Source organism: Canis lupus, chromosome X, assembly GCF_048164855.1.
Source record: "Canis lupus baileyi chromosome X, mCanLup2.hap1, whole genome shotgun sequence".
Taxonomy (NCBI): domain Eukaryota; kingdom Metazoa; phylum Chordata; class Mammalia; order Carnivora; family Canidae; genus Canis; species Canis lupus.
Window position 1 is genome coordinate 36099473 of NC_132876.1, and position 25603 is coordinate 36125075.

At 39.5% G+C, this 25603-nt stretch overlaps 1 protein-coding gene across 9 annotated transcripts in view; it reads left to right on the plus strand.

The window, feature by feature from the left end:
- LRCH2 (leucine rich repeats and calponin homology domain containing 2) overlaps window positions 1-25603 on the plus strand; it is a 215155-nt gene that overhangs the window by 14747 nt on the left and 174805 nt on the right. For all 9 annotated transcript variants that reach the window (XR_012026630.1, XR_012026631.1, XM_072817653.1 and 6 more), the window contains exon 2: window positions 8285-8969. Coding sequence is in view for 7 of the 9 variants with exons in the window: in XM_072817653.1 (XP_072673754.1) it covers window positions 8546-8969 (424 nt within the window). In the remaining 2 variants the exon portion in view is untranslated. The remainder of the gene's footprint in view (window positions 1-8284; window positions 8970-25603) is intronic.

The following is a 25603-nucleotide window of genomic DNA, read 5'->3' on the forward strand; positions in this document are numbered from 1 at the left end:
TGGAAGCTGTTAATGAGTAAACTTAATGATTTTTTTTTAATTTTAATTTTTTTTTTATGATAGTCACAGAGAGAGAGAGAGGCAGAGACACAGGCAGAGGGAGAAGCAGGCCCCATGCACCGGGAGCCCGATGTGGGATTCGATCCCGGGTCTCCAGGATCGCGCCCTGGGCCAAAGGCAGGCGCCAAACCGCTGCGCCACCCAGGGATCCCCACTTAATGATTTTTTAAAAAGATTTTATTTGTTGCAATGCCTGCGTGCCTCAGTGGTTGAGTGCCTGCCTTCCACCCAGGGCATGATCCTGGAGTCCCGGGATCAAGTCCCACATTGGGCTCCCTGCTTCTTTCTCTGCCTGTCTCTGTCTCTCTCTCTGTGTCTCTCATGAATGAATAAATAATATCTTTAAAAAATATAAAGATTTTATTTGAGAGAGAAAGAGCATGAGAGAGAGCATGAACAAGGGATGGGGCGGGGAGCCAGAGGGAGAGGCAGACTCCATGCAGGGAGCCTGATGTGGAACTCGATCCTGGGACTCCAGGATCATGCCCCGAGCCAAAGGTTCAACCGCTGAGCCACCCAGGCATCCCAACCATGCTTCTGCTCAAATTTTTGCTTTTCCACTTTTCAACTGAGACCTTGGACAAGTTCTTAAATCTAAGTAGAGATATTTAAGGTGAAGATTTTATTAAGGAGTGTTTAAGATGAACAAAATGGAAGAAGTCGATGAAGTCATCAAGGATAACCTAGTTGTTTAGTAATTAATACCTTAGAATTACCTACTCCATTAATGAATGACTATGTTTAGCTTTTTCAACAAAGAGACTTTTAGAGACGCTTGGTTGGCTCAGTGGTTGGGCGCCTGCCTTCGGCTCAAGTCGTGATCCTGGGGTCTGGGATCAAGTCCCAGATCAGGCTCCCTGCAAGGGGCCTCCTTCTCCCTCTGCCTATGTCTCTGCCTCTCTCTCTCAGTCTATGTCTCTCATGAATAAATAAATAAATCTTTTTAAAAAAAGAGTTTTAAAACCACAAAAGTGGGAAAGTAGTTCCTACATTTAACAGCATGTGTTAAAGCCAGGAAGTGTAAATATGAGGTCATCGCAACCAATATGTTTTCTCCTACTTTGTGGAATCATATCATAATAGTAGACAAAGTACTTAAGCGGGAATAAATTGCTTTGAAGGGTTAGCATTGCTAAACTGAAACCTATAATATAAGTGAAAACTAAAATTTCTGACTGCCTCACCAAAACAGAACGCATCTCAAATACCCTGCAAAGTTGATCACACACTCTCTTGTTTTTTTTTTTTTTAAAGATTTTATTTATTTATTCATCAGAGACACACAGAGAGAGAGAGAGAGAGAGGCAGAGACACAGGCAGAGGTAGCAGCAGGCTCCATGCAGGGAGCCCTATGTGGGGCTCGATCCCCGATCTCCAGGACTCCAGGATCACACCCTGGGCCAAAGGTGGCACCAAACCGCTGAGCCACCCAGGCTGCCCCAACCTTCTATTTTTTTTTTTTTAAATAGTCGCCATGCTCAACGTGGGGCTCAAACTCACAACCCGGAGATCAAGAGTCACATGCTCCACTGCCTGAGTCAGACAGGCACCCCACAACCTTCATTTTATACACAGATTTTGAGCCATGTGTTTCTATCTCATTCTATGTAAGTGAATAAAGAATCTAAACCTTTCTGGGATTTATATTTTCTTCTGAGGTTTTAGTCTGGCTTGATATCATAATTCTTTTAATGTGTTTTACTGAAATGCCATTAATGTCTGTTTTTCTCTATCAGAGGTATAGCCTGCTTATAGGTAGTATAATTGTTGCCTAAGTTTTCCTATTAGGAATTTGGATTTTGCTTAAAAAGGCCCTACTTCATCATTCTCTCTCACATTCTGTAAGAAGAGGAAGATAGTTTTACAAGACAAGATTTCCCAAAAGGCATTGGCATGTTTCTGTGTTTAATATATAAAAAGGAGACTTTCCAATGTAATACTAAAGAAGACTAAAAAAAAATCTTCCTCAATCTCATGTTTTCTGATTGGACATTACAGTTTTCATAGTCTAATGTGATGTTTTATTTACTTTCTTTTGGCCAAGCTAAACTAGCAAAATTCTGCACTTTGTATCTTTTATGTGCTTCTCTAATAAGAGAGTTCTTCAGGATGTTTAACAGACTTGTGTCACTTACATGAAATAATATATATATTGTTTTTAAGTAAACTCTACCCCCCATGTGGGGCTCAAATTCACAACCTCAGGATCAAGATCAAGAGTCACATTTTCTACTCACTGAGCCAGCCAGGTGCCCCATTTTAAGATATATTTTTAAGGAGGATTTGGAACAGATATTTAAATGGATTTCATGATATCAGGTTAACATACGAGAAACACAAAGGTCAAAATCTGGAATTGCATTAGAGACATTAAAGAGGAATTGGAATCAGGTTATGGAATCATAGGGATAACCCAAAAGTTAGGAGAGGTGGAAGTTTGAGGTGAGTTAACAAGGATGGAACTTCAACAGCAGCAGAAAAAAAATGTTTTGTTAGCACTGGTGGCACAATAGTACAAAAGAATTTAAGAAGTGCCATGCTGATAATTCATGGTTCACTCAGATCAGTGTTCTCCTGACAAAGTGAACCTAGAAAAACAATAATAATAACCTTTATAATATGGTAGGTGTTTTATGTAATTATCTCATGTAATCCTCACTACAATCCTATGAAATGGCTAATAATGTTATGATTTCTAGTCTCTAGGTGAGGAATCGAAACTTTAAGAGGTAAAACTTGTCTATCTCACATCTTGTAAGTGTCATAGCAGGGATTCTAACCAAGATGGAATAAAATAGTGCTTACTGGCATCAACAATTAAGATTAAGTATGTAATCACTTCTTTTAAGTAATAGTGATCATTGATACATTTGTCCAAATCTCTCTCTCTTTTAAGGATTTTATTTATTTATTCATGAGAGATACAGAGAGGCTGAGACATAGGCAGAGAGAGAAGTGGGCTTCTCACCGGGAGCCTGATGTGGGACTTGATTCCAGGATCCAGGGGTCACGCCTTGAGCTGAAGGCAGAGACTCAACCACTGAGCCACTCAGGCGTCCCTGTCCAAATCTCTTTTGAGTCTCAAATTATTAACTTTGAGATTAGTGAATTTGTTAAGATTGGTTAAAGCAGTCCAAGGGGTTATCTGCAAGGGTAGAAGCAAAGAGAGACAGGCAAAGGAGGATTCAGGGATGTTGTAAATAGTGTGCCATAAATTATGCTAAAATAAGTTAATGTATCATCCTCTGTAGTTCCCATACCAGAACAGGGATTTTAGAAGGGACTGAAGATCAAGTTACTAGAGAGAGGAAGGCCAAGTGAGTTTTCTCTTTCCTCACTTCTCTTATTATTTAGGTGGACTTCTCAGGGGTTTATCTAATTCAGGAGTTGTGCTGAGATTGGAGGGAGCAGAACTACACATCTCATTCTAGCTGCAGCTGTGAAATAGTTCAGTATGGAGTTACATGAGTAGGTTTTGCAGGGGCGCCTGGCTAGTTTAGTCAGTAGAGCATGTGACTCGATCTTGGGGCTATAAGTTCAAGCCCAATGTTGGGTGTAGAGATTACTTAAAAATAAAATTTTTTAAAGATTTTATTTATTTATTTGAAGGGGGGGGTAGTGAGAGAGAGCACAAGCAGGGGGCAGAGGGACAAGGAGAAGCATGCTTCCTGCCGAGCAGAGAACCCAACTCAGGGCTCAATCCCAGGTCACTGGAATCACAACCCAAGTGGAAGGCAGATGCCCAATTGACTGAGCCATCCAGGTGCCCCCAACATAAAAAATATATCCTTGTTGATTTAAAAAATAGTTTTTTTAGGGTTTCTGATATACATCTTGATGATACCCACCATTTCTTATTTTTCCCCCTGAACTCACGACCCTGAGATCAAGAGTAGCATGATCTACTGACTGAACTCCCTGCCCCCAACCCTGGACTTAGTATTTAGTTGAGCTGACAGGGATGCCTCAGTGGTTGAGTGTCTGTCTTTGGCTCAGGGTGTGATCCTGGGGTTCTAGGATCGAGTTCTGCATCAGGCTCCTTGTGAGGAGCCTGCTTTTCCTTCTGCCTATGTCTCTGCCTCTCCCTGTCTATCATGAATAAATAAATACAATCTTAAAAAAAATGGAGCTGATGTTTTCAGGGAACAAACTGCAGAGACTCCCATGGCTCTTTCCTGGATTCTGATCAAGATGAAAAAAAAAAAAAAATCAAACTATAGTTTGATCTATTTAATCCTCAGGTTCATTGACTTGTTCTAGATCCTGAGATAAAACATATCTCACTTTTGATTTATTTACAGACTGGTAAGAACATCCTGCAGTCTATCCCAATAATCTTGCTGTCTAATAGAAGATTTTGGAACTTTGGTTCATGCCTTCCCTCCTCTATATCATTTAGAAATGTTGGTTGACTATGAATTTGCTTGGAAGAGCAGTGACTATAAACTGGCCTGGAATTTCAGAAGTCCCCTACAGAATTTTTTTTTAAAAGATTTTATTTATTTATTCATGAGAGACACAGAGAGAGAGAGAGAGAGGCAGAGACACAGGTAGAGGTAGAAGCAGGCTCCATGCAGGGAGCCCAACGTGGGACTCGATCCTGGGTCTCTAGGATCATGTTCTGGGCTGAAGGTAGTGCTAAACTGCTGGGCCACCAGGGCTGCCCCAGAATTCTTTTGAGTACAAATCACCTTTGTCATTTGTCAGTGCTTTATTTAATACAGGCTCCATGTTTTGTTCAAAAGCCCTTGTTTTCCTTCTGTAATCTTTGATATATGTCATTTAGTCCTGATGATTTATCAACATTTTTTTTCTAAATTTGGCTTGGATAATGCTGAGTATTGACTAATTTAACCAATTACCAAATGTCCAGATCAGAAATACTATTGAAATGTTAATCACTGTAAAATATTCTCTAGTATAAACTGATGCAAAAAATTCATGCAATTTATCAAATACTTCTTTGCCCACAGTTACCAAGAAATTAACTGATTAAAAAAAAAGAAATTAACTGATTTCTCCTTTGATTTCCTCTATTTGTATATTTCTTATTATTTAATTTTCTTTCATGAGAGGGGCAAGGGTATAATAAAGAGACTAACATTTATTGAGTACCTAATGCTATACTATTACTTGGAGACAATAGTTCTTGGCACACAATAATAGCTCATATGTGATCTTATTTATTCTTAGAACAATCCTATGTGAACTATATGCTATTTTTCCTCATCTATAAATGGAAGAATAGGACTTATTTTACAGGATTGTTATGAGGATTAAATGATTTAGTATGGGATCCCTGGGTGGCGCAGCGGTTTAGCGCCTGCCTTTGGCCCAGGGCGCGATCCTGGAGACCTGGGATCGAATCCCATGTCGGGCTCCCGGTGCATGGAGCCTGCTTCTCCCTCCGCCTGTGTCTCTGCGCCTCTCTCTCTCTCTCTCTCTCTGTGTGTAACTATCATAAATAAATAAAAATTAAAAAAAAATAAATGATTTAGTATATATAAAGCAATTAGAACAGTTCCTGGTAAAGAGTAAACACTATTTAAAATATTCTCCTTCTTCTTGTTATTTTCTTTTTCTTTTTTTTTAAAATATTTTATTTATTTATTCCTGAGAGACAGAGAGAGAGAGAGAGAGAGAGGCAGAGACACAGGCAGAGGTAGAAGCAGGCTCCATGCAGGGAGCCGGACATGGGATTCGATCCCGGGTCTCCAGGATTAGGCCCCGGGCTGAAGGCGGTGCTAAATCGCTGAGCCACTTGGGCTGCCCCTTCTTGTTATTTCTAGTATTACTTCTGATGAGACTGAAATAGAGATTTTGTTTTTTAAGATTTTATTTATTTATTCATGAGAGACACAGAGAGAGAGAGACAGGCAGAGACACAAGCAGAGGGAGAAGCAGGCTCCCTGCAGGGAGCGTGACTTGGGACTCCATCCCAGGTCTCCAGGATCACACCCTGGGCCGAAGGTGTCACTAAACCGCTGGGCCACCGGGGCTGCCCCAGAGATTTTAAGTAACCTGAGTATTACACAGGCAGTTAAGTGGTTGGAACAACTTTCTGAATTTCATACTCTTTCTTTTAAACCTTTTACCTCCTGTTAAATTAGTGAAACCAAGGAGGCCATCAGGCTGAGGTGGCTTTATTGCTAAGGCAACTTGCTTAAGCAAAACAAAATCTAAAACTATAAATGCCTCAAGGTTATGAAATCAAAATGCTAAGGACAACCAATCATAAACAGGTAACCAGGTTTTAAGTTATAGCCAGTTAGATAATTTCCTTCCTTTGCTGCCTCATTTTTTGTACATGTCTTTCCTTTGGTTCCTGTTGGCAGAGCACTCCTAGCCACATCTAGTTTGGCACTGCCTAAATTAAAATCAATAAATGCTCAAATTAACTCTTATATTTTTAAAATATGCCTCAGTTTATCTTTTATTTGTTTATTCATTTTTTAGATTTATTTGAGAGAGAGAGAAAATGAGCAGTGGGGAGGAGCAGAGGGAGAGGAGAAGCAGGCTCCCTGCTGAGCAAGGAGCCCAAGGAGCCCCATGTGGGGCTCCGTTCCAGGACCCTGAGATCATGACCTGAGCCAAAGGAAAACGCTTAACCACCTGAGCCACCCAGGTGCCGCTCAGGGTATCTTTTAATACACCTTAAGGCTTTGGTGTTTTGTGAAAGAGCTAGAATGTGTTATTCTGTCTGATTTTCATGTATACTTAGCCTACTTTGCAGGCTTTCTGTTTTTTGCATTAGACTATCTTTTAATTATTTGAAAGATTACTTCCTAAATTTGGTTATACATGGCCTTTTTTACTTGTTTTAAATAATGTTAAAATTCATATTGGCTAATTATTAAAATAGTTCCATTTCTAATCTTTTCTCTAACTAATGAATTTATTTATTTATTTATTTATTTATTTATTTATTTACTTATGAGAGACACAGAGAGAGAGGCAGAGACATAGACAGGAGAGAGAAGCAGGATCCATACAGGAAGTCCAATGTGGGACTCGATCCCAGGACTCAGGGATCAGGCCCTGAGCCAAAGGCAGACGCTCAACTGCTGAGCCACCCAGGTGTCCCTCTAACTAATGAATTCAGTTTCTCTTCTCACCCTTCTTGCCTTCTTGGTTCTGGAAGTTCTCAGTTCTTGATTTGATTTGTGATATAAAGATGAGATATAAGTTACAACATTTCTTTCTAACACCAGTGGGCTTAAATAATTTGATTTCAGTAATTCATTGTAGAGTCTGATTCTCAGTTCTGTTCCTTCTGTGGGGCATACATATAGCAAATGTAATTTCTTGCAACATAATCATTTTAATTAACCTGTATGTATGGATGGCCACAAAGCAATTTAGACAAGTTGTTAATTTTTTCCTGCGTTTTTTCCCAAAGTAGAGCCAATGGCAGACAAACTTTTGTGGAGATTGTCTAAGAAAATGAGATTGTTGGCAGATTGCTCAAATTGAAATGGATGTAAAAGAGATATATTGGATATTCAAATTAATGATAACTGAATATGCCCAAACATTTTGATAGTTTTTCGGGGGGAGGGTCAGTGATTTTACTGTCAGTGAAAAAGTTTTGAATATTGAGTGGCAGTAGGAGGGTAACAGCGGTCTGAATAGTTTAGTTGGGTTCAGGTTCTAAAAACGACCTCCTAAAAATCCAAGATTGATTAGTTTATTATCCCCAGTGTTAAACCTGCAGAATTCCACCTGAAACGCAAACCTCTATTTCAAAAATAAACTTTAAGGTTGTTTAATGATCAGAGTTTTCCATCAGCCATACTGACATGATGAAAAGAAACCTGAGATATTTTGGAGATCTTGGCACAACTTCAAAGAGTGATAGAACAGAATGTAGATAACTTTTCCAAGTTTTGGAAGGCAGCAGTTTGGCTGAGACCCACACATACTGAAACGAGAGGCTTCCTTGAAAACATTTAAAAAGTCTTTTCCTATTTTGGAACTCTAAACTATGGCAAAATTCATATATGCTTAAAACTCAATTCTGCACCAGTTTCCCTCCCCAAATGACCCTCCACTGTTTCTCTCCGCGGCAACCCTGGTAAACAATTCCTGAGGCATTGGCGGTAAGCGTTTCAATGAGGTGGTAGTCCTTATTGAAAGTCCTGATAGTCCTTCTAAGTGCCGTTTCAATATATTCTGGAATGAACCCCTTTTACCCCCACCTAATATATTTGTCTTTGTTTTGCAGAGCGGAGAAAGGTGAAGCAATTTACAGATCTGGGGACCTACCGCTAAATGACCTGTAGTTAAGCTGGCGTCGCTTCGGAAGATTTTGGTACCCAAAGCAGCGGAACCGAGATTTAGCATCCTTCCTCTGACCACACATTTCTGAAAGAGAGCGTTCTGCACGTTTGAACCCCGTCTCTTCCCTACCCAACACCTCCTCCCAGCCCGCCCCCGGTTCCTTCCCACCATCTACCTCGCCCCCCCTCCGCCCCCCAGTCTGCGCATGCGTCCTAAGAACCCCCTACACTCGCGGCACAAGCTGAGAGTATTGTCGGGGGCTATTCTCTCTCCCAGGAACATGGCGGCGAGTCAGGGAGGTGGTGTTAACAGTGGGGGCGGCGGTTGTGGTGGAGGTGGAAGTAGCGGCGGCGGTGGCGCAGCCGGAGGGGGAGGTGGCGGAGCCGGAGGGGGAGGCGGCGGCGGCGGCGGGACCCTGGTGGTGCCCATCCCGGTACCGACTCTTTTCGGTCAGCCGTTCCCCAACGGGCCGCAGTGGAACCCGGGGAGCCTGCAGCCTCAACACACGGTGCGGAGCCTGGACCGGGCCCTGGAGGAGGCGGGCAACTCTGGCATCCTGAGCCTCAGCGGTAGGAAACTCCGAGACTTCCCCGGCAGCGGCTACGACCTGACGGACACCACCCAAGCAGGTGACAGGACGGGGTTGGGGTGGAGGGGAAGCTGGGCTCCGAAGGAGGAGGTGGGGGTGTGGGTGGCTGCGTGGCTGCGTTGTTGGACTCCGCTGGTCTGGGCGGGTTCGCGGGGGCGGCGAGACCGACAAAGTCGGAGCAGCCTGTTCTCGTGAATGTGAGGGGGAGGGAAGGGAATGGTGCTGGTGGTGCTGGTGGTGGTGGTGGTGGGAGCGGGGGGGGGGGGGGCGGGTTGCCGACCGAAGGATGTATGGAAACCCGGCGGGATGTGAGGGTGAAAGAGCATTATTGTTAAAGCGAGTTTCCCCGGTAAGGAATAGGGAGGGAGGTATTGACACCTTCCTTAACGCACTTCTTCCAACTCTCCTGGATGTTTTCCTCTTTCCCAGAGGGAGGAAAAAAAAAAAAAAAAGACAATACCTAAAATCACAATATACACATATTCTTTAAAGACATACGTGGCTCTAAGAATGGCATATTCCTTTTTCATCGTATAGCAGCAGCATTGCCACGGTTTTTATGTGTTCTTATTTTGTGTGTGTGTTTTCATCATCCTAGAATATTCCTGCCTTCTTGTCACGTATGCCTTTAGAGGCTGAAATTTTTCATTTTCCTGGTGTTGAGAAGGTAGTGGTGGTTAAATTAGTATTTGCTGTAGTGGCAAATGAAATCATCAATCACTAGCATGTCTGGTTGCCAGGGGAAAGGATCCTTGTTTTGACTTAGGTTAGACTCTTAATTTTTATACCAGAAATAGCCAAAAAATTTGAGGGCATTTCTGAGAAGCAGAATTAACCCCATTCTTTAGGGAGTTGTGGGCTAATGGCTTACGGTTTTGGTTAAAAAATTGGCTATTGTAGTGTTCTTCATATACTCTCTGGTACTCTTTGTTGTGGATGACATTTTTTTTTGTTATGAACATACTCCCTTTCCCCTCTGCCTTATAAACCAGTGCTGATTATTTTAAATATGTTTTGGTTTGATGAAATGATTTTTTGCTTTTCATAATCTTTGCATTTGTTACCTTTTTTATTTGCTTCGCTGAAAGAAATCATGGACAAAATTATTTTGATAGGTGTAGTAATTTTGAAACAGTACAGTAAGTAAATTCACCCATAATGAGAAGTAATAAAAGGCCTCTTATTTTCAGAATGACACTATTTCAGTGTATTCAGTTTCTGGATATTAAATTTAGGTATGTGTTTGGAGGAGAGTGGGGTGAGGAGGAAAACCTAAAATTGAAGCCGTCTATCCAATTATTCTCTTAGGAATTATCCTAAGAACTATGAATGCGTAATCGATCACTGGTTTTGTATTTTGGAAAGCATGTTTGAGTATTTACTCCTTCACTCTGAACAGATTTCTTAAACAATATGTTCACATATTTATGAATATATTGGCAAAATATTATAGGACTTGGTATGTTCTTCAAAGGCTTCAAGAAAAATGATTTCAGACTGCATAATTATGGGATATATTGTTTTGCTTGTTGTGCTTTATGACCTGTAAAGGATCTGTCTGTAGCACAGAGTTTGAGCATCCTGGCTTGGCATTCAGGGCTTTCACTGTCCAGCCCCAATTTATTATTGCAACCTCACTGCCCCAGACACTCCTACATAGAACCTTCTGTTCCAACTAGGTCAACTCCCTGTCCCTCAAATATATTTAATGAATTTCTGCCTCATCTGTATAGAAGCTCACTCACATGCTTGGGATTTTTTTTCTTTACTCCACCTATTTAATTTTGTTCAAGCCCTAGCTTTTCCAGGAAGCTGTGTCTGACTCCCTTAGTCCATAGCAGTCTCCTGTTTTTCAGTTCTTTTTTTTTTTTTTTTAAAGATTTTATTTATTTATTCATGAGAAACAGAGAGGCAGAGACACAGGCAGAGGGAGAAGCAGGCTCCATGCAGGGAGCATGACCTGGGGACTTGATCCCAGGTCTCCAGGATCATGCCCTGGCCAAAGGCAACGCTAAACTGCTGAGCCACCCAGGCTGCCCTGTTTTTGAGTTCTTATGGTACTATCTTGATCACTTACTTGCTAGTGCTGGCTTTATTTTCTTTTTATGTTTGTGTCATGCTGTTCCTGAGAAGCTGGAGAGCTCCTTAAGGGTAGGGGATAAGTCATACACTTGTTCAGTCTTTTCATTATATATTACTTGTATTATACTTGATAATATTTTTCATAAACATAAATATCATCTTATATGGTTATAAGCTTTGGCTTTTAAGCCTTCAGTTGGTTTTCTGAGGCAAGCTTTAACATAAAGCATAGCCATATTTGTTCTTGATAAGCATTCATTTGTCATAAACTTTATCAGTATCTGTGGTAACACAGGATTTTTGAGATAATTCCACCTCATTTTACTTTCTTTTTTCTCAGTTGAATGTGTGTCCCTTGTGAGAACCCTTCAAAATTTAAATGACAGATTTGTTTTTTTAAATATTTTGTTTATTTATTCCGAGAAACACAGAGAGAGAGAGGCAGAGACCTAGGCAGAGGGAGAAGCAGGCTCCTCACAGGGAGCCCTAATGTGGGTCTTTCGATCCCGGGACTCCGGGATCACAACCTGAGCTGAAGGCAGGTGCCCAACCGCTAAGCCACCCAGACTTCCCTAAGTGACAGATTTGTGAGTGACTCATTTGCCATTCTTTTTTTTTTTTTTGTATATTTTTTTATTGGAGTTCGATTTGCCAACATATAGCATAACACGCAGTGCTCATCCTGTCAATTGCACCCCTCAGAGCCCGTCACCTGCCATTCATTTTTAACAGAATTCAGTCATGAACTATTCAGGGACAATATTTTTGTATGTAAAGGTACTAGTATTTATTATGTATAAATAGAGGTGGGTACACTTGAGCTGAAGAAAAATAGGGCATGTTTGAGATCATACACACATGTACACACACACATACATACATATCTGTGTACATACAGTATCCTGTGATGAAAACAGTTCTGTTTGTTGGTATTGTTATACTTAACATGACTCTCAGTTGGATAATGTTTCAGAACCAAACTGATTAGTTAGGCAAGCATGTAATGGTTTATTGGATTGGGAAGAGACTAGTGGAAGTGAAAATAGGAAGGTATTCTGTTATTCTAGGTGTGAGATGGTGAGAACCTGGGGTAAACCTAAGGTTAAGAAGGGAAAGTTGATAAATTTGAATGGAAGCAGGGAGGGCTTTTTGCATTATTTTGCTGTTCTTCACATATACATGAAACAGAATAGACCTGTGGTTTTTCACCTGGGCTGCACATTAAAATTGCAAGGGAATGTTTTTAAAAAACCTATGCTTGGGCCCCACCTCAGACCCATTAAATCTGAATCTCAGGGGTGAAGAGACTTTTTTTTTTAAAGCCTTCCCAGGTGATTCTAATGTGCAGCCAGGGCTGAGAAACTCTAAAACTGCTCAATTTTTTTGGTGCTCAAGAAGTGCTGTTTAGGTGAATGCGAACATTGATAAAAATTTAGTGACTGGGGATGCCCAGGTGGCTCAGTGGTTAACCGCGACTGCCTTTGGCCCGGGGCCTGATTCTGGAGACCCGGGATCGAGTCCCACGTCGGGCCCCCTGCATGGAGCCTGCTTCTCCCTCTGCCTGTGTCTCTGCCTCTCTCTCTCTCTTTCTCTCTCTCTCTGTGTCTATCATGAATAATTTATTATTATTATTATTTATAATTTATTTATAATTTATTATTATTTATTTATTATTTTATTTATTTATTCATGAGAGACAGAGAGAGAGAGAGGCAGAGACACAGGCAGAGGGAGAAGCAGGCTCCATGCAGGGGGCCCGACGTGGGACTCGATCCCGGGTCTCCAGAATCAGGCCCCGGGCCAAAGGCAGTCGCGGTTAACCACTGAGCCACCTGGGCTGCACAAATAAACAAAATCTTAAAAAAAATTTAGTGACTGGACTAAAGTCACTTGTCAAGAGGGTCAAAACCAAAACTAGGAACTATGTATTTAAGATCTAGTTCAATATTCTTTTTAATAGACTTGGTGAAGCAGAAGCTCATTTTTTTTTTTTTCATTATATCATGTCTGTAGAGAATAGAAAATTGCCAGGAAGCTATAGTTTCCTCAGTTACCATGAGTAACCCTTGTTTACATTTAATACTGTTGGATAACTGCATTAAGAAAATAGTGCCCCCCCAAAAAAATGTAGCAGCAAAATCTTGTTTTCTTCATTAGTAGTCTTGTTCTGAGGGAAGATGGATAGTTGGTAGCTGTTGGCAAAGTGTATCTTTTTACCTTTTTTTTGCATTTTTGGTATGTGATCTTCACCTGCCCTTGTCCTCCTGCTCTCTTCATTTCTTTCCCCCTCTTCAGCTCACTCTCCTTCTTTTGTAGCTTAAAGCTAACTAATTATGGCAGCCTTTTGAGGAGATTAATATTGAAAAGGGAGCGTTTGCTAATTTATTTGAATCTTCAATTGGTGGTTTTTGCTCATGATCTTTTTGAATATATCTGCCTTCCAGATTTTTCTTGATTAGAATCCTCATCTATATAAAGACACAAAAGCAGGGACGGATCTGCTGCTTCTTCTCCGTCAGACCCTCCTCTGCCCTCCCCTGTTCATGCTCTGTCCTTCATTTTCTATCTCTCTCTCTTTCTCTCTCGAATAAATAAAATCTTAAAAAACAAAACAAGGATGAGAAAGTTCATAATCCATTTCAAGAAAGTAGCTGACTCTTGTAATGTCTTGTCTTAGATGGTTTATAGGTAGACTTGGCAGGGCAAAGGGAAATTGCCTAGAGCTTTTTAGTCTTTCTGGATACTGTGATAATTTGTTGACCTTAAGAGAGCTTGAAAATGATTTTAATAGCTGCCCAAACAAATCCTGAAACTTTTCACATTTGACTTTGTCACCATTGCTACAAATAAGTCTCAGCGTACTTGCAGCTGCTCCCTCTGTGTCTTTGTACCTCTTTATATCCATAAACAATGGGTCTGTGAAACAGATTTAGGAATTCTTACATGCATCAGATCGTGTCCTGGTTAATCACATGTTTTCCTGTAAACCTGAAGTCAACTTTAGTATTTCCTACATGTGCTGGTTCACCTCTTCAACTGTGGGACATGGTGCATTTTATCAGATTGTAAAATGGAGCCACATATACTTTGCAGACTCTGATTGTGTTGTGTAGGTGAAGGCCCTCTCAGTGCATACAATGGAATGAACTTGTGATTGTGATTTTGTGGACGGATTCAAATATCTACCTTGCTTTGTCTAATAAATGTCTTCCTAAAAAATTGAATGTGAAGCACATTTTTTACAGTTGATGCATATTATAATTGCTCTAGATTGAATTTGAGTTGCTGGACCTTGCAGTGATTTATTTTATACTCAGTGATGAATTCTTCTACAGCATAAGTAGTTGCCCCTTAATTTCTTCTTTTTTTTGTAAGTTCACATTTTAAAATAGAATGTTATCTTAAATTGGAGGGTATGGTCATCATTAAAATATTACCATTTATATAGCTCTTTATAAATTTCTAAGAACTTTCATGTATATTAAGCTATTGTATCCTAAGAATAACCCTTGTGAGCTTGGCACAGTACATAGTAATTACTCATTGTTGTGAGAGGTTAAGTGATTTGCCCAAAGTTAAATGGCTAGCGTATGACAGAGTGTGGGTCAGAGCCTAGGTTTTCCAGCTCTTAGCACTCACTATTCCAGTGTTATTTCCATTCTAATTCATTCTGTCTATATAATAAAGCTATTATTAAACTATACACTATGCTAATATATTATTTATTCTGAAAACTAAATGCTTATTTAGCTTCGTATGTTATATGTTTTTTGTGTGCAGTGTGTTTTGTTTTGTGTATAGTAGTTGCATGGCTTGTCTTCATGCCTTTCTGATGGTTTTTAGAATAGATTCATTAAGCAAGCATTTATTGAACTCCAACTTTGGAAACATGATTATAGCCAATATAAAATAAGATAAATGATTATTGTCCTTGAAGAGTTTTTAAAATAGTTGAATGTGTACAGGAATATGTATAACAATTAGAAAAGAATTATAGGGGTGCCTGACTGGTTCAGTTGGAAAGAGCATGTGACTTTTTTTTTTCAGCTCAAGTGAGCAGTGGGGAGGGGCAGAGGAAGAGAGAGAATCTCAAGCAGACTCCTTACTGAGCATGGTTTTGGGGCCGGATTGGGTCAGAACCCAATCTAGGGTTAGTGTTAGCGCCCAGGAGCTTGGATGACTGGCACATCACTAGAGTAGGAGAAATCTGAGCGACCTCCTGAGACAAGCCCCATGTTCATTGGCCCTGTGAACACCAACCCAGCTTGATCCCATGACCCTGAGCCTAAATCAGGAGCCTGATGCTTAATGGACTGAGCTACCCAGGTACCCCAAGAGCATGCGACTTGATCTCGAGGTCATGAGTTTGAGCCCTATGTTGAGTGTAGAGATTACTAAAAAAATAAATAATTATTTATTATCTAAAAAATTACTAAAACAATTCATAAAAAGAATTATATATTCAAAATTGTATACATTTATAAAATGTACAAATAAGTGATGTGAAACTATGGCATAAGGCTTAATTTTATTGGGGGTTAAGTTAGTTTGAGAAAGCTTCCTTTAAAATTAGATATTTGCTGAATCTTGAGGTAAACAATCAGTATGGGATCAAGTTATGATTATGCAGGAGGGACAGTTGCAGAATTTCAGGGGAGAAATTGTTTGAATACAGAGTTGAGAATGATACTGTGTGTTAAGAGTGGTTGTTAACCGAAGCTTTACTCTGTGTTTTCAGAAACATACTAAGAGACTGAGAGAAGGGAACCAGTGGAGAGCTCAGTGTTCAAATGCAAGAGGAAGAGGAGAGGGAACCTTTCTTGAAGGCATGGGAAGTGAGGACAGGGTGGGAGCTGTTAGCCATGGAAGGGAAAAGTAACCTGCCTTACACTAAGGTGAAAGTGAAGGTAGATATCTGGGAAACATTAATGTCTTACATTTTAATCTTAAAAAAAATGCAGCAGTGTCATCAGGGAAAAGGTGATGAACATAGAAAAAGGTACTCAAAACAGCATAATGCCTTAAGGAATCAATTTGAAGAATAAGCTACAGTTCAGAATTAGGACTGTGTGGTTAGCAGCTGAATTAGTAGCTTTTGGAAAATATGAGCTTATCATTTTTTATGAAAAAAATTATATATACTACATGATGGGTAAAAAACCAGAGGTGGTTGATTGGGATATTTTAGAATTGAGCTTATAGGGACACTTTGCTTAAAGTCTAAAATTTAATATTTTGATTTAGATTATTTGTAATTCAAACTCTGAAGCATTTGTCATCAAAAGTATAAAGTTGGACAAGATCCAGATTCTTATTGACAAAATAAGAAATGATGCTAGGAACACTTTTCACAAATAAAAATATTTCTCACAAATATAAATAATTGAAGACTTGCAGCTTATTGGTTCCCTGGAAGGTGGTATTTGTTTAATTTCCAAAGCACTCTGTGACACTTTGTAGAGGGGTATGTCATTCTACTAGCCCATCCCAGCAGCCCCACTCTAAGGCATGCTTAAACTGTGTAATGCCCACCCTCATTCTATAGAGCTTTTCATCAAGACCTAAAGGGGAAATCTTGGTTTCCTTTTCTCTTTCTCATTGTACTTTGGGTATTTTGGGAGTACTTCTTGAAGTACTGTAATACTGTGACAAGTTTCAGGAAGTTTTGTCTCCTTCCCTTTTATAGAAAGGGACATCTTCCACTCTAGGGAGCTATTTAATGTAATAAGAGGAAACTGTACAAGTAAGTTTTTTAACAAAAATTTAAGTTTATGTTCAGTCTCACTTAAAGCTAGTACACTCAAGTCTGCTAAAGGTCAAGTTTGAAATTTTAATCTTTACATTTCTCTTGTTTCAAGTCAGTTATAAATTGATAGCATTCCACTTATGGAATATCCGTGAATGTACTGTAATGGATAATTAAACAATGGCTGTTTTCTAATGTACTTGATATGAAAAATTCTATTTTATTTTATTTTTAAAGATTTTATTTATTTATTCATGAGAGATGCAGAGACAGAGAGAGGCAGAGAGAGAGAGAGGCAGAGAGAGATACAGGCAGAGGGAGAAGCGAGCTCCCTGGGAGCCCGATGCGGGCTCGATCTCAGACCCCGGGATCCCAGGATCGCGTCCTGAGCCGAAGGCAGACACTCAACCACTGAGCCACCCAGGTGTCCCAATATGAAAAATTTTACAGAAAAGTTGTTTATTCCAAATGGGATAGAAAGTCTTTTCCTATTTGTGGACATCACTAATTCTGTGTACTTTTTTATGATTTGTGACAGAGATTGTTGTCACTTCACTTTTAAATTAATTACTTTAATCTTTTTCAGTATGATTTTATGTATAATATTAGGGATTTAAGGTGACAAAAGGCAGAAATAAAATAATTGCAGCATAAACTTTTATTTGAACCCTACGGAGACTAACCAGTTCTAGAACTTTTGTGAATTTGGATTTCATCCAGATATCACTTTGTTAAATGATTATGTCCCAAAGAGACCCTAGAATGTGCAGCCTAGAATTCTTCCTCTCTTAAAAAAGGTAATTACAATATGTAGATCCTTAATACTTTGTACGTACAATATGTCTGCTGGCCATAGGTGTTTTTTCTTTTTTTCAAGATTTTATTTATTGATTCATGAAAGACACACACACACACACACACACACACACACACACAGAGGCAGAGACATAGGCAGAAGGAGAAGCAGACTCCATGCAGGAAGCCCGATGTGTGGAACTCGATCCCGGGATTCCGGAATTATGCCCTGAGCCAAACGCAGACGCTCAACTGCTGAGCCACCCAGGTGTTTTTTCGTGTACTGTGAAACTTTTCATTTGTTTTGGCCAAATTCTATTGGTTGTTTGTCCTTTTCTTATAGAATTCTGTGAGTTAAAAAAGTATTCCTTACAGTACTCATTTGTCAGTTTTGTATACTGTGAATATTTTCTGCTAATTTTTCTTCTTTTTGCATTTTAAGAAGTCTTTCAATGAGCAAATGTTCAAAATTTTAATACAGTCAGATTTGTCAGTGCTTTATAGTTACTACTTTTTGTGTCTTGTTTAAGAATATGCAAAATACATTCACCTACTTAAAAAAATATTTTATTTATTCGTGAGAGACACAGAAACAGGCAGAGGAAGAAGCAGGCTCCACGCAGGGAGCCTGACATGGGACTTGATCCCGGGTCTCCAGGATCACGCCCTGGGCCAAAGGCAGCGCTAAACCGCTGAGCCACCCAGGCTGCCCACCTACATTTTTTACTAAGAATTTTAAAGGTCTGTTTTGGGTGTTTTTAAGTTCCTAATCAATATAGAATTGATTTTTATATAATAGTCTGGGGTCCAGTTTCATATTTTAAGACCCAGATCATCTTTTAACAGATCTATCCCTGCCTACTCCTTTTCTTTTTAACATTTTATTGAGATTATATTTCAGATACCAAAAATTCACCCATTTAGAGTGTTTATTGGTTGTTAGTTTTGTACATATCACTCCAGTGTAATTTTGGAATGTTTTCATCATTGCCCCCCTCCAAAACCCGTACTTATTAGTAGTCCCTCCCCATTCCCCTTTATTCCCCACCCCCACCCCTGTCTTGACTCTGTCTCTATACAATTTGCCTATTATGGACATTTCATTTGGTCTTTTGTGACAGGTTTCCTTTACCATAATGTTTTCAAAGTTCATTTATGTTGTAGCATGTATCATTACTTCATTCCTTTTTATATCTGAATGATATTGTACATTTTGTTTATCCATTCATCAGTTGGTGGAAAATTGGGTTTCCACTCTAGCTATTATTAAATAATATCACTATGAACATTGATGGATAAGTTTTTGTGTAGATGTATGTTTTCATTTGTCTTGTGTATATTTTAAGAGTGGAATTGCTGAATCACATGCTAGTTCTGTGCTTAACAATTTGAGGAAATGTTAAATTGTTTCCAAAGTGGTTGCACTATCTTACATTCTCATTAGCAATATATGAAGATTCCAATTTCTCCATATCCTGGACAACTCTTGTTATCTGTATTTTTGTTTATAGTCATCTTAGTGTGTGAAGTGTAATCTCATTATGGTTTTGATTTGCGTTTCCCTAATAACTAATGATGTTAAGCATCTTTTCATGTGTGTATCTTCCTAATTGAAATACCTGTTCAGACTCTTTGGCCATTTTATAATTGGGTTGTCTTTTCATTAGTGAGTTAGAAGAGTTTTTAGTTTTTAAATTCTGTATGTAAATCTCTTATCAGATACATGGTTTGCAAACATTTCTTTTCTATTCTGTGGGTTCTCTACTTTGAAACACAAAATTTTGAAATTTTCATAGAGCCCATTTTATCTATTTTCTCTTATGTTGCTTGTGGTTTTTGTGCCCTATCTAAAAAATTGTTGCCTAACCCAGGGTTATGAAGATTTACTTTTATGTCTTGGGTTTCAATTTTACAGTTTTAGCTTTTACATTTAGGTGTATTGTCCATTTTTAGTTTAGATCAGGGTCCCACTTTATCTTTTTGCATGTGGATATTCACTTGTCTCAGTGCCATTTCTTGAAAATATCATTTCTTTCCTCATCCACTTGTGACCCTTGTCGAAAATCAGTTGACCATAAACATAAATGTTTATTTCTGGACTTTCAGTTCTATTTCATTGATCTATATTTTTATCATATATATATTTCTATTCTTATGCTAGTACCATTCTCTTGATTTCTGTAGCTATGTAGTAAGCTGTGTATAAAGTTTTATAGCGAGGAGGTGTGACTCTTTTAACATTGGTCTTTTTCGAGATTGCTTTGGCTATTCTAATCATTGCTTTGGCATTCTTGTATGAAATTTAAGATCAGCCTGTCAATTTCTTTTCTTTTTTTTTTTTAAAGATTTTATTTATTTATTCAAGAAAGACACAGACAGAGGCAGAGACACAGGCAGAGGGAGAAGCAGGCTCCATACAAGGAGGCCAATGTGGGACTCCATCCCGGGACTCCAGGATCATGCCCTGGGCTGAAGGCAGGCGCTAAACCGCTGGGCCACCCAGGGATCCTCCAGCCTGTCAATTTCTTCAGAAGATGCAAATTGCTAAGGGATTTTGCTAGGGATTTTGTTGAATTTGTATATCAGTTTGGGGAAGTTTTACCATTTTAACAATATTAACTTGTTCAACCTATGACTATGGATGTCTTTTGTTTTTGTTTTTGTTTTTTTTAAAGATTTTTAATTTTTTTATTCATGAAAGACACAGAGAAAGGCAGAGACGTAGGCAGAGGGAGAAGCAGGCTCCAGGCAGGGAGCCCGATGTGGGACTCAATCCTGAGACCGTGGATCACGCCCTGAGCCAGGGGCAGGTGCTCAACCGCTGAGCCACCCAGGCGTCCCTATGGATGTCTTTTGATTTGTTTATAGCTTTAATTTCTTTTAACATTTTGTAGTTTTCCTAAATTTTAATTTTTGATAGTATTGTAAGTGGAATTTTTCTTTTTTAAAGTATAGTAGATGTACAATATTAGTTTCAATTGTATAGTGTACTGATTTGACATTCATATACATTACAAAATGATTACCATGATGTCTAGTTATCATCTGTCAGCATACAAAGTTATCACAGTACTATTGACTGTATTCCCTATGCTATACTTTACATCACTGTGACTTACATATTTTATAACTGGAAGTTTGTACCTCTTAATCCTCTTCACCTATTTTGCACATTCCTCTCCAAACCACCAGTTTGTTCTCTGTATTTATGAATCTGTTTGTTTTCTTTGTTCATTTGTTTTTTAGATTCCAAATATAAGTGAAATCACAAGATATTTATTTTTTTTTCTGATTTATTTCACTTAGCATAATACCTTCTAGGCCCATCCATATTATTTCATTTTTTTAAAAGATTTTATTTATTTATCCATGAGAGACACAGAAAGAGAGAGAGGCAGAGACACAGGCAGAGAGAGAAGCAGGCTCCACGCAGGGAGCCCGACGTGGGACTTGATCCTGGGACTCCAGAACCATGCTCTGGGCCAAAGGCAGGCGCCAAACCGCTGAGCCACCCTCATCCATATTATTTCAAATGGCAAGATACTTTTTTTAAATAGCTGAGTAATATGGGAATATTTTCTGAATTTTATTTTGGGAATGTTCATTACTAGTGTGTAGATTTTGTAGTTGATTTTTTTTTAATATCGACCTTTTATCTTGCAATTTTGCTGAACTAGTGTCTTCCTTCTAATAGTTTTATAACCATTCATTAGGATTTTCTGCGTATAAGTTCATGTCATCCTTAAATAATATGCTTTCCTTCTTTCTTTTGAATGGATGCCTTTCTTTTTAAAAATATTTTATTTATTTATTCATGAGAGACCCAGAGAGAGAGAGAGAGAGAGAGAGAGAGAGAGAGAGGTAGAGATGCAGGCAGAGGAAGAAGCAGGCTCCATGCAGGGAGCCCGATGTGGGACTAGATCCCGGACTCCAGGATCATGCCCTGGGCTGAAGGCAGGTGCTCAACCACTGAGCCACCCAGGCATCCCATGAAAAATTCTTTTGTCACAAGTGGGTGTTGGATTTTGTCAGATGCTTTTTCTGGTTGTTGAGATGGTCACATGGGTTTTGTCCTTTTTGCATTAATATGGTACATTTACATCGATTGTTGTTTCGGTATTATATCCCCCTTGCATTCCTGGCCTATACGCTCTTCAAATTAGGCTTATACTGCCTCCAAACTCTACATTCCAGCCTACCAAACTACATGCTGTTCCTTGACCTATCATGTGCTTCCTTGTCTCCGTGTTTTTACCCCCAACTGTTAATGTCCTTCTCTTTCTTTTCTACCTTGTAAATTCCTATTCGTCTTTTGTATCCCAGATCAGGTCTTTGTTTCCCTGTCCTCTTATCTTACACATATAGTGATTACTCTGTACTGCTCTTTTGGCAGGTGTGATTCTTTATTGCAATTAATATATTTCCTCTGTTGTAGCATGCACCATCAATTTAATAACTTTTATGGAAAAACTACACAATAAGCACATACATGGATTTCAGGAATGTGAACATTAGAATAAAATGTGCATTGTAAAATCAAAGAAATATGGTATTTGTTCGCCTTCCACATTTTATAAATTTTGGGGTTATTTGAACGTAGTTACTTTGTTCCCACTCCAGCACTTAGTAGAGAGTGGTAGATGTTTTACACATTTGTTCACTTAAGCCTGCTTCTTATCCTGGGGACATTTTCAGGTCTCTCCACAATTTGTCTCTTTCCTTTTCCTGTGTATTACCCCACTACTCATTTATGTACCCTGTTCTCCAGTCAGATTGGACTTCTCATTGTCTCCCTGATTTTGTCTTTATTGCTGTATTATTTTTAAAAAGGAAAAGCTATTAGAAAAAAGAAATGTTTATTATTGCTTCATAAGCAGAGGTATGATTATTGAACTGTTGCAAATTAGCAATAGTTTTTAAGTTTATTTATCTTTTTAAAAATAGTAATCTCCAAATCCAATGTGGGGCTTGAACTCATAACCCTGCAATCTAGAGTCATGCTCTTCCGACTGAGCCAACCAGGCACCCACCCCTCCCTTTTTTAAAGCATTTTTTTAAAAATTTTTATTTATTTATGATAGGCACACAGTGAGAGAGAGAGAGAGAGGCAGAGACACAGGCAGAGGGAGAAGCAGGCTCCATGCACCGGGAGCCCGACGTGGGATTCGATCCCGGGTCTCCAGGATCGCGCCCTGGGCCAAAGGCAGGCGCCAAACTGCTGCGCCACCCAGGGATCCCTAAAGCATTTTTTTTATAAGACTTTATTTATTTATTCATGAGAGATACAGAGAGGCAAAGACCCAGGCAGAGGGAGAAGCAGGCCCCATTGTAGGGAGCCTGATGTGGGACTCCATCCCAGGATTCCAGGATTCCACCCTGGGCCAAAGGCAAGCGCTAAACTGCTGAGCCACCCAGGGATCCACTAAAGCATTTTTTTTTTCACTAAAGCATTTTTTAAAAAAAGATTTATCTACTTATTCATGAAAGACACAGAGAGAGAGGCAGAGACATAGGCAGAGGGAGAATCAGGCTCCTTGCGGGGAGCCCGATGAAGGCTCGATCTGAGTCTCCAGGATCACACCCTGGGCTGAAGGTGTCGCTAATCTGCCAAACTACCTGCGCTGCCCCTTAAAGCATTTTTTAAAAAGATTTTATTTATTTATTTATTTATTTATTTATTTATTTATTTATTTATTTTATTCATTCATTCATTGATTCATTCATTCATTCGAGACACAGAGAGAGAGAGAAAGAGGCAGAGACACAGGCAGAAGGAGAAGCAGGCTTCCTGCGGGGAGCCCCATGTGGGACTTGATCCCTCTGGATCCCGGAATCACGACCTGAGCCACTGCTGAGTCACCCAAGCATCCTTAAAGCATTTTTATTTTTATTTTTTTTAATATTTTATTTATTTATTCATGAGAGACAGAGAGAGAGAGAGAGAGAGAGAGAGAGAGAGAGAGAGGCAGGGACACAGGCAGAGGGAGAAGCAGGCTCCATGCAGGGAGCTGGATGTGGGACTTGATCTGGGTCTCCAGGATCACACCCTGGGCTGAAGGCAGCGCTAATCTGCTGAGCCTCCTGGGCTGCCCCTTAAAGCATTTTTTTAAAAAAAGATTTTATTGATTGATTGATTGATTGATTGATTTATTCATGAGACACACACACACACACACACACACAGAGAGAGAGAGAGAGAGAGAGAGAAGCAGAGACACAGGCAGAGGGAGCCTGATGTGGGACTCGATCCCGAGACTCCAGGATCATGCTCCTAGCCAATGGCAGGCGCTAAACTGCTGAGCCACCCAGGGATCCCCCCTTAAAGCATTTTTAAAGAAGATTTTACTTATTTGAGAGAGAGAGAGAAAGAGAGCATGAGCAGGGGGAGGGGCAGAGGGAGAGGGAGAAGCAGACTCCCCACTGAACAGGGAATCAGATGCAGAACTCTCCATCTCAGGACCCTGGGATCATGACCTGAGTTAAAGGCAGTTGCTTAACTGACTGAGCCACCCAGGCATCCACCCACCCTCCTTTTTAAAGTTTATTTACTTGGGCAGGCCGGGTGGCTCAGTGGTTTAGCGCCACCTTCAGCCCAGGGCCTGATCCTGGGGACCCAGAATCAAGTCCCACATAGGGCTTCCTGCATGGAGCCTGCTTCACCCTCTGCCTGTGTCTCTGCCTCTCTCTCTGTTTCTTTCATGAATAAATAAGTAAAATCTTAAAAAAAGTTTATTTTTTATTTTTTTTTAATTTTAATTTTTTAAAGATTTTATTTATTTATTTGACAGGGTGAGAAAGAGTGTGCGAGCACTAGCAGAGAGGCTAGGGAGAGCAGGCTTCCTCCTGAGCAGAGAGGCTAATACAGAGCTTGACCCTAGGACCCTGGGATCATGACCTCAGCCCAAAGCAGGGCTTAGCCTACTGAACCACCCAGGAGTCCTAAAGTTTATTTATTTTAGCTATGGTTTTTGTATACTGCTATATTGTACCATAGGATATGCTTTTATTTTAGAGTAGTTAACTGCTTTTATTTATTTATTTATCTATCTATCTATCTATTTATTTATTTATTTATTTTTGTAGGCTACATGCTCAACACAGGTCTTGAACTCACAACTCTGAGATCAGGAGTTTCATGTTCTACTGACTGAGCCAGCCAGGTGCTCTGCAGAATAGTTGACCGCTTTTAAATATTTAGGTTAACTAATAAAATTGAGTTTTGAGTCATGTTTATGACATTAAATAATATTTTTGGCATTGAAAATATTAAATTATAAAATGTTTTGAGGATTAGTACGTTCATTTAACAAGTTCTTTTTTGCAAATTATATTTGGAAGTCCAAGAAAAATTGAGAGATAAATGTACATTTTGTGATTAGGTTTAGCAGTTTTCTTGGTAGTATAGCTCTAAATTGTTTAAAATTGTATTTTTGCATTTCTTGTCTAGTTTTCTCTTTTTGTATTAGTTTGCTATCTTCCATTTGCTTTAGGCAGATCTAAGATTTACTTCTGAGTTGCAAAGTTTGTCATCCTCAGTAGATCAGAGCTTAAAGGTCCTCATAAACAACTCTATATGTTCACTGCTTCTTTTTTTTAAAAATTTTTATTTATTTATTTATTTATGATAGTCACACACACACACACAGAGAGAGAGAGAGAGAGAGAGAGAGAGAGAGGCAGAGACACAGGCAGAGGGAGAAGCAGGCTCCATGCACCAGGAGCCCGACGTGGGACTCTATCCTGGGTCTCCAGGATCGTGCCCTGGGCCAAAGACAGGCGCCAAACCGCTGCGCCACCCAGGGATCCCATGTTCACTGCTTCTCTTGTAAAAAAGCCTCATCTCCTCATGGCTGAGTTTTCTCAACATTTATCTGTTTAATGTTGCCATAAAAGTCTTCCCATTATAGTCTATTATATAGTCTTCTTCCAAATTGTAATTCCTTTTTTTTTTTTTTTAAATTTTTTATTTATTTATGATAGTCACAGAGAGAGAGGCAGAGACACAGGCAGAGGGAGAAGCAGGCTCCATGCACCGGGAGCCTGATGTGGGA